Below are 9866 nucleotides of genomic sequence, written 5' to 3' on the forward strand. Positions count from 1 at the left end.
GAGCATTTGATTTCCTCAAGAATCTCTGGCCTGAGTCTGGGATCACTGGACTCTGTTGTCATTCTTCCTCTCTAAGGCCTGGGTCCCTCTGGACCTCTATCTGCAGAATCAGTCTCTGAGGGCCAGAGGAGACCCTGGGGACCTGAGAGTGAAAGCCTAGGAGTCTCTGCTAAAAGGGGGTTAGCTCTCTCTCCCTCTGATGCAGCTCTGATGCAGGCTGAGCTCTGTTCTCCCTGGCTTCCATCCTCACTCTCCCCCACCCCTGGGGTTGCAGACTAACCAGCCTATTAATGAGCAGTCACAGCCTGTGACTCATTAAAAAGTTGTTAATGAGGCACACTGCTGCTCAGGGAGCACAACTGACTGAGGCTCCCAGTGGCCTGCTCTGGGGCCTGGAGGGAAAGCTTAGGTGAATAGGTAGCATCAGATCCAGGGAGAGGGCTAATGAACTCAGGCTGCAGAGCCACACCTCCTAATGAACTTCTCTGGGCAAGCAGGTCAGCTTTGAAGCTCAATCCCTGTTGGCCTGCCAGCTAACAGGAGTGGATGCAGTCCAGAGCAGCAGTGATTTCATTCCTATCTTTCAGCTCTGCTGCATGCGTGCTCTGCGAACCATTGATGGAGGACTTCTAGTTCTTAGATGAAGTGGTTTTCCTTGTGCTGAATTTTGGTTTTATAATCTCTTTACTCCCCAATTACAGAGGTCTTTTGACTGGTGTCTCTTTTATAGGTTGTGTTCCTTTACTACCCATTTTCCTCACCACTGCCAAGTAATATTTTCCAAGTACAGAGTTGACTATTTCTTCATGCTGAGAACCATTCAACAGGTCTATATTGTGCATAAAATAGTGTTCAAACTCTTTGGCATGGAAGAATTTTCAAGGTTTGACTCTTACTAACACCTCCACCCTCATCTTCCTCCAGTTTTTCCTACATGTCATAATTTCTATTATTCTCATCATCATCATCACTACCCAGACCAATAATCAGATCATTATAATGGCTAACCTTTCTATAGAAACTACTATGTGCCCAGGACTCTTCCACAGTAATTTACATATGTTAACTCATTTAATCCTCTCAACTAAAATGAAAAAGGAGAAATAGGTGTTATGATGATCTTCACTTTATGGAAGAGGCAAGTAAAGCATACAGGTGAACAATAACCTGACCAATATTATCAAGCTATCAAGTGACAGAACCAGAATAAAATGTAGGCATTTTAGCTTCAGAGTTTATGCTTTTACCCACATGTCAGCAAACCATAACCTATGGGCCAAATCCCTCTCCACTGATCTTTATATAGTTCATGAGTTAAGAATGGTTTTTATATTTTAAAATGGTTAGAAAAAAAACAGAAGAATATTCCTTGACACATGAAAAGTATATGAAATTCAAATTCCGATATCCAGAATTGTTTTATCAAAACACAGCCATGCAAATTCATTTACGCATTATGGCTGTTTTCATACTACAACAGCAAAGCTAAGAAGCTGTGTAGAACCGTACATTAGTTGTACTTTCATCTGCTGCTTGGGGGTATTAAAAATCACAGTGATGCCCAAGAAGAAAACATTGTAACAATGTGAAGTAATGGGTGGTAACTGAACTTATTGTGGTAATTATTTTGAAATCTATATAGAGAGGGAGTCATTACATTGTACACTTGAAATATATAATGTTCTGTGCCAATTACAAACCAATAAAACTGAAAAAAGACATTTCCAGGAGTCAGGATTAGTGAATATCGGAGAGAAATGGTCACAATCTTATCAGCCAGTCTTGTGGTAGCTTTCTTCAGGTTATGAGTGTAGACATGGCCCTGCCTCCTGCTAAGAATAGGTATTAAATTTAAAAATGTTACAATAATGCAGTTATTACTTGACAGCAATTAGAGTGTCATGGTTATCTCTGCACTTCAATATTTTATTCATTTATTTTATTACCAGTGCATGTCCATCATATTAAAATGGGAAAAGGAACTAAACTTCAAACATCACATTTTGGAATATTTTCAAAAGATTTTATTATTTATTTTGAGAGACAGCATGCAAGTGGAGGCAGGGGGCAGAGACAGAGGGAGAGAGATAATCTCCAACAGACTCCTTGCTGAGCATAGAGCCTGACTGGGGGCTTGATCTCACGACCCTGAGATCATGACCTGAAGCAAAATCAAGAGTGGATACCCAACCAACTGAGCCACCCAGGTGCTTCACATTGTATTTTATTTTTTTAATTTAAAAAAACTTTTATCTGTATCTTTGCTTCGACGTGGATGGAACTGGAGGGTATTATGCTGAGTGAAATAAGTCAATCAGAGAAGGACAAACATTACATGGTCTCATTCATTTGGGGAATATAAAAAAAATTGAAAGTGAATAAAGGGGAAAGGAGAAAAAAGGAGTGCGAAATATCAGAAAGGGAGACAGAACATGAAAGACTCCTAACTCTGGGAAATGAACTAGGAGTGGTGGAAGGGGAGGTGGGCAGGGGGTGGTGGTGACTGGGTGACGGGCACTGAGGTGGGCACTTGAAGGGATGAGCACTGGGTGTTATTCTATATGTTGGCAAATTGAACACCAATAAAAAATAAATTTATAAAAAAATTTTAAGAGAGAGAGAGCTAGCACATGATAAGAGGGCAGGGTGGAGGGAGAGGGAGAGGGAAGGAGAGAATCTCTTTTTTTGTTAAAGATTTTATTTATTTATTTATTTATTTATTTATTTATTTATTTATTTAGAGTGCACAAAAGTTGGGGGAGGGACAAAGGGAGCTGGAGAAAGGAAATCTCAAGCTGACCCTGTGCTAAGCATGGAGCCTGATGTGGGTCTCCATCACACGACCCTAAGGCCATGACCTGAGCTAAATCAAGATTTGGACGTTTAACCTACTGAGTCACTAGGAGGCTCTCAAATGTCACATTTTAAAGAAGACTGGAGTGTTACTAAGTATTTATTCAAAGAATACAAAAAAATAGTTTATAGGGATTTGTACCCCTATGTTTACAGCAGCATTTTTTACAATAGCCAAATTATAGAAGCAGCCCAAGTGTTCACAACTGATGAATGAATAAAGAAGTTATATAAATATATATATACACACACATCTTCACACACATAAAATATATAGATAATTATTATAATTATTAATAATATATTATATATTATTATATGTAATATATTATACAATAATCTTTCATTTTCACCATATCAGTGAGAGCTTTTCAATATATTTTTCTTCATTTTCAGCATCCAGCACTGAAAATTTGCTTGACTCCGATTCTGTCATTCCACAATGATGTCTGTGATGTTCTTCAGAAATATGGTCACTTTCTTCATGGCAATGGTTGCAGTGGTAGAAGATAAATGTCAGCAAACAAATGAGGCAAAATTTTGTGTGCATATATGTACCTTCATTTCTATTTTTCCTCACACTCGAGTGCCATGTGCATCTTCTCTCTGCTCGGTACCAAACCCATGTATTCACCAAAGCTGCATAAATATATATGTAATTCAGCCACAAAAAAAGAACTAAATCATCTTGTTATTTGCAATGACATGGATGGAGCAAGAGAATATAATGCTAAGTGAAATAAGTTAGTCAGAGAGACAAATACCATATGGTTTAACCATATATGAAATTTAAGAAACAAAACAAATGTGCAAAGGGGAAAAAAGAGAGACACATAATTAAGTACCAGAATTTTAATTATAGAGAACCATTTGATGGTTACTGAAGGGGAGGAGCGGGGGACGGAGATGGGTTAAACGGTGATGGGGATTAGGAAGCTCACTTGTGATGAGCACCAAAGGATCTATAGAATTGTTGAATCATTATATTGTACACCTGCAATTAATATAACACTATATGTTAACTAAATGAAATTAAAATGAAAAACTTTTAAAAAGTGCAGTGGAGTGTGGCTCACTCTATTATCAAATTAGATGGTAAATCATTGTGTTTATTATTTTATGATACTCCATGCTAAAGAATACAATATATGTAGACATCTCTAGGTTAAATACTTATCAAAATTATCTCCAACTCACAAAAAAGCAACAGAGAAAAATCTGAAAATATTAAATGGAATATCTCAAGTAGAATTTCTTCACAAAAATAAAAAATGACTATGAGGCTTCAAGCAAAGTACGTTTCCAAGTAGATTGTCAGCCAAATAAGGAAAGTCTTTACTGGTGTTGAGTTGATAATATTGAGTATAATTTTTTGCAATACAATATTACCTGGGAAAAATAGCCTGAGGAAGGGACTGATTAAGGTTCTTGGGGTTATAGAGGAATATGCATGGAGATTACTTTCCACTTTCCACTATGCATGTTAAATACCAACTAGCCTTAAATACCAGTACGGCCTCAGAAGTGGACAAAATGAAATGAATACATTATGTAAACAGGACTATAGGTTTTTTTTCCAAAGGAATGAAATTGAACTGATCCAAAACAAGATAAAGTGCCAAAATGACTTTACTGTCTCCAAGTTCATACCATAAGCAGTTTCATTTTATCCCAGTGTATGTCACATTGGCACATATTAACAAGGTAAAAATATGTAGAATGGATTGCTGATAGAAATGTCAAAACATCACTGTATCAATAAGAAAACTAATGCACAGGAGTTTTTCAGGTGGTAGCAATAGTTCTAATCTACTTCTGTGCTCTCTTCACCCCCACTGACATTCAGCAGCTGAGTTTCATCCCAACAGAGATGGGAAGAGAGACAGAGGAAGCCCAGATAGGAAACTGATTGCTCCCCATTCAGTACACTTTATTCTCATTTCTTAATGCCTATGAGATGCAGTTTCTAAGGCCTAAAGCCTTACGGAAGGTCCGGCCAAAGGCATTCTTCACTTCATTATTTCTCAGGCTATAAATGATGGGGTTCAACATGGGAGTCACAACAGTGTAGGACAATGACAGCAGCTTTTTGCTTTCAGGAGAATTATTGGATTTAGGCCGGAAGTAAGTGAGGCTTAAAGATACATAGAACAGGGACACAACAAGGAGGTGAGAGGAGCATGTAGAGAAGGCTTTATGCTTCCCTTTAGCTGATGGAATTTTGAGGATGGCAGCAGCAATGCGAGTATAGGAGCACAGGATCAGCAAGCAAGGTGTCATGACAAACAGAATGGTTCCAACAATTGCATAGATCTCAAACAGTGCTGTGTCTGCACAGACCAGTCTCAGCACAGGTGGGCTGTCACAGAAGAAGTGGTTCACCTTGTTGGTGCCACAGAATGGAAAACTGAAGAGCCACGTGGTCTGCACAGTAGCAACAGGAAAGCCGGGAAACCAAGAAGCAACAGCCAATTTGGCACGTGTCCTTTGGTTCATGATGACTGGGTAGTGCAAGGGACTGCAGATGGCTACATAGCGGTCATATGCCATGGTGGCCAGGAGGAAGCATTCATCAACTCCAAAGAAGAAGAAGAAATACATCTGTGTGGCACAGCCAAGAAAGGAGATGGTTGTGTCCCAGGCAAGCAGGGTCCCCAGCATCTTGGGCACAATGACTAGGTTGAAGCCAATCTCCAAGAAGGACAGGTTCCTGAGGAAGAAGTACATGGGACTGTGCAGCATGGGGTCAGCCAAAGTAACTAGAATGATGAGGGTGTTTCCCATCAGGGTGACCAGGTAGATTATTAGGAATGTCAGGAAGAGTAACGACTGTATTTCAGTAGGTAGAGAAGAGAAGCTCATGAGGATAAATTCCTCAACTCTTGTCCAGTTTCCTCCAGCCATAGAAATGAATCCCGGCTGTGGTCTTGGAGAGAGATTCTTGATTGTAAGTGTCAGAATCTGGGTTTGTTTTTCAGACTCCCTTTTGGAAAGGAAAAGAGGCAAGGTCAGGATCTTAGCTGGAAGGTGAAGGGCCTTGCGTTGTCTAAGAATAAAGACACTAGGAAGAATGGCCAGAGCCTGAGTCTGGAATGTGTAATGGTTCATCACTTCCTATTGTTACTCTTTTTATGACATATTTCCTGTTTTTTTTTTTTACCATATTTGCTGAAACAAATCAGACTATATCTACTCACACTCATTTACTACTGCACACTTAATAACTTTGCAGTGTGGTTGATATCTACTCTCCCATGTTCATTGTGGCATTATTCACCATAGCTAAGTCATGGAAACAACTTAAATGTATCAGTGGATGAATGGATAAGGAAAATGTCACAAACACACACACACACGCGTGCACGCACACACACACACAGAGGAATATCATTCACCACAACAAAGGAGATAATCCTGCCATTTGCAGCAAACAACATGGATAGATCTTGAAGGCATTATGCTAAGTAAAATAAGTGAGACAAAGAAAGATACTATATGATCTCACTATATGTAGAGTCTAAGAGCCAAACTAATGGAAACAGAGAATGGATTCATGGTGGTCAGGGGCTAGGAGTTGGGGGAAATGGTGATTATTATTAAAAGGCACAAATTTCCAGTTATAAAACAAATAAGGGGATATATGTACACCATGGTGACAGTAGTTAGCAATATTGCAGTAAATACTTGAAAGTTGCCAAGAGTAGATTTTAAATGTCTTTACACACACACATACGCACTCAGAAGGTAATTATGTGAAGCGAAGGATATGTGAATTAATCTTAATGTGGTAATCATTTCACAATACGTTCATATATCAAATCATCACATTGTATACCTTACACAATGTTAAGTATCAGTTATATCCTGATGAAGCAATAAATACAGGAATTTGGAAAAACAGCAGATTCCTGCTGATGACAAACATGACAAAACACAGTATATGCAGTTTAAAAATTTTTGGAAGGGAAAATTAAGACTTATTATTATACCATAATAAATAACTAAAATAAATTAACTGGGTTTTCAAATAAGCTAGAAAACAAAATAGATACAGAAGGGAGGAAATCGAATTAAAAGCAGAAATTTATTTAGAGATTGTAAATTAGTAAATAGACCAAAGTTTGTCCTTTGAAAAGTTAAAAAGTGGAGATAAACTGTTGAAAAATCTAATAAAGGAGAGGAGACAGAAATATGCAATCTTAAGATTATGAAAAATACCCTTAGAAACAGAACAGCAATGTTTAGAATATAAGAACACAATTATATTTTTAGAATATAAGAACACAGGGGACCCCTGGGTGGCTCAGCAGTTTAGCACCTGCCTTTGGCCCAGAGCCCGAGTCCCAGGATCGAGTCCCACCTAGGGCTCCCAGCATGGAGCCTGATTTTCCCTCTACCTGTGTCTCTGCCTCTCTCTCTCTCTCTCTATCATTAATAAATAAATAAAATATTTAAAAAAAGAATATAAGAACACAAAAATGCAGATTTTAAAGATGAAATTAGTGGTTTTCTACTAATAGGTAAAGTTCACTTTGATTTTTAAAAAAAGAGATAAAATGTGAGTGGGTTAAGTAATTTTATCAAAACTTTACCAAATAGGCCATGAACTGGGATAGTTTAATGCACATAGTAATTGAGTCCTCAAGGACAGTAAGTCTTGTGATTTATCAGAACGAAGAAAAAGATGCAGTGTTTCCCAACTAACATTATGACAATTACATATACCTGTTTTCAAATGTTGCAAGTATAATACACACTCAAAAAAGCCCAAAGATCAATCTTACTTAATTACTTACAGTGCAAAAATATCAAATAAATTGAGATATTTGTTAATCAAAAATTATCTGTAGGGCCAAGTAGCATTTATTCTAGGAATGCAAGTTGGTTTGTAATTTTAAAATAATCAAATATAATTAATCCCATCAACATTCAAGTGAGAGGGATGCCCAGGTGGCTCAGTGGTTGAACATCTGCCTTCTGCTCAGTGCGTGTTCCCAGAGTCCAGGCACTGGGCTCCTGGTGAGGAGCCTGCTTCTCCCTCTGCCTGTGTCTCAGCCTCTCTTTTTGTGTCTCTCATGAATAAATGAATAAAATCTCTTTTAAAAATTCAATTAAGAAAAATATATTAATCTCAGTAGATCCTGAAAATATTTGATGAATTCATTTCTTAGTATATTTTACTAATCATAGATAGAAGACTACTTTTTTTTAGATTTTATTTATTTATTCATGAGAGACACAGAGAAGTCAGAGACATAGGCAGAGGGAGAAGCAGGCTCCCAACGGGGAGCCTGATACAGGACTTGATCCAGGACCCCAGGATCACGACCTGAGCCAAAGGCAGATACTCAACCACTGAGCCACCAAGGTCCCCCAGAAGGCTACTTTCTTAATGCAACCTGAATATTTATTTAAAATAATAGGTGACAAAACATGAGAGACTCCTAACTCTGGGAAGCGAACAAAGGGTAGTGGAAGGGAAGGCGGGCAGGGGAATGGGATAACCGGGTGACAGGCGCTGAGGAGGACACTTGATGGGATGAGCACTAGGTGTTATACTATATGTGTGAAATTGAACTCCAATAAAAAAATAATTATAAGGACAAAAAAATTAATAAATAAATTAATAAAAATAATTCTTCAGTTAATAAATATAATAGCCAATTCTGAGCATAAGGATATATTAGAGTGATATTCTAGACATCTGCTTTACCATGTGTGCTTGTAGTTACTAATACTGTACTGTGTAAATAAAAAATAAAGGTATATCTCATATTAAGTGTTTTTATCATGATAAAAAGTGTTTTTAATACATGGGGGGGAAAGTAGGCAAAGGATATAATTATTCCTTTAAAATCAGAGTGTCTATAAACATGGTAAAAATGTTAGAAGTTACCAGAAAGTGAATGGAAATTAAAAACAGGATTTTTAGTCAGACTGAGAAAGACAAATACCATATGATTCCACTCATAAATGGAATCTAAAAAAGTGAATAAACAAAAAGTAGAATCAGAACTATAAATTCAGAGAACAAATTGATGGTTGTCAGAGGGTAGGGGATGGGGTGTTGGGCAAAATGGGTGAAGGGGGAGTGGGAAATATAGGCCTCCAATGATGGAATGAGTAAATCATGGGGATAACAGGCAGAGCATGAGTAATACAGTTAATGAAATGATAATAGTGATATAATGGGACAGATGTAGCTACACTTGTGTTGAAGATAGCATAATGTATACTATGTACTTGTCAAGTCACTAACTTGTAGCCCTCAACCTAACATAGCATTGTGTGTCAACTATACTCAAACTTAAAAACATAAGATTTTATGGGTGTCTGGGTGGCTCAGTGGGTTAAGCATCTGCCTTCAGCTCAGGTCATCATCCTGGGATCCTGAGATTGAGCCCCATGTCCTGGAGGGGGGTTTCCTCTGCAGTGGGGAGCTTGCTTCTTCCTCTGCCCCACCCTACCTGCCCAGTTTGTGCCCCTCTTGCCCTCTCTCTCTCAGAGAAGAAATAAATTTAAAACTTTCTAAAAAAATAAGATTCTAGGTTCATCCATGTCATATAATTCTTTGATAACTCATTTCTCTTTATCATTGAATAGATGTACCACATTAATTTACCTCTTCATCTTGTAACTTGTACTTTCTTCTAGTTTGGGGTGATTATAAATATAACTTCTATAAACATTTGAGTCCAGGATTTGTGTAGACATATGTTTTTAATCAATTAGGCAAATGATAGGGATGTGATTGCTGAATCATATGGTAACATTATGTTTATTTCTGTAGAAAAACTGCTAAACCATGTCCCAAAGTGGTTAATTTTGCACTTTCACTATCAATGAATGAGAGTTCCTGCTGCTTCATACTTTGTCAGGTTTTTTGTTTGTTTGGCTGGTTGGTTTTTGGCTTTTGGTTTTGGATTTTGGCCATTCTTATCAATGTATCTCATTCTGGTTTTAATTTGAAATTTTCTAGTGACAAGTGAGGTTGATCATCTTTTCATATGTTA

General features: G+C 37.7%; 1 protein-coding gene across 1 annotated transcript; it reads right to left on the bottom strand.

Annotated features, from left to right (window-relative positions):
* Positions 1-4803: 4803 nt before the first annotated feature.
* LOC140615426 (olfactory receptor 10A2-like) lies at positions 4804-5757 on the bottom strand. The gene has a single exon (XM_072795284.1). The coding sequence runs from the start codon at positions 5755-5757 to the stop codon at positions 4804-4806; it is 954 nt and encodes a 317-aa protein (XP_072651385.1).
* Positions 5758-9866: the final 4109 nt, after the last annotated feature.

Source organism: Canis lupus, chromosome 23, assembly GCF_048164855.1.
Source record: "Canis lupus baileyi chromosome 23, mCanLup2.hap1, whole genome shotgun sequence".
NCBI classification, from domain to species: Eukaryota; Metazoa; Chordata; class Mammalia; order Carnivora; family Canidae; genus Canis; species Canis lupus.

Coding starts and splice junctions, on each gene's coding strand:
- LOC140615426 (XM_072795284.1), bottom strand. CDS start 5,757: ATGGCTGGAGGAAACTGGACAAGAGTTGAGGAATTTATCCTCATGAGC.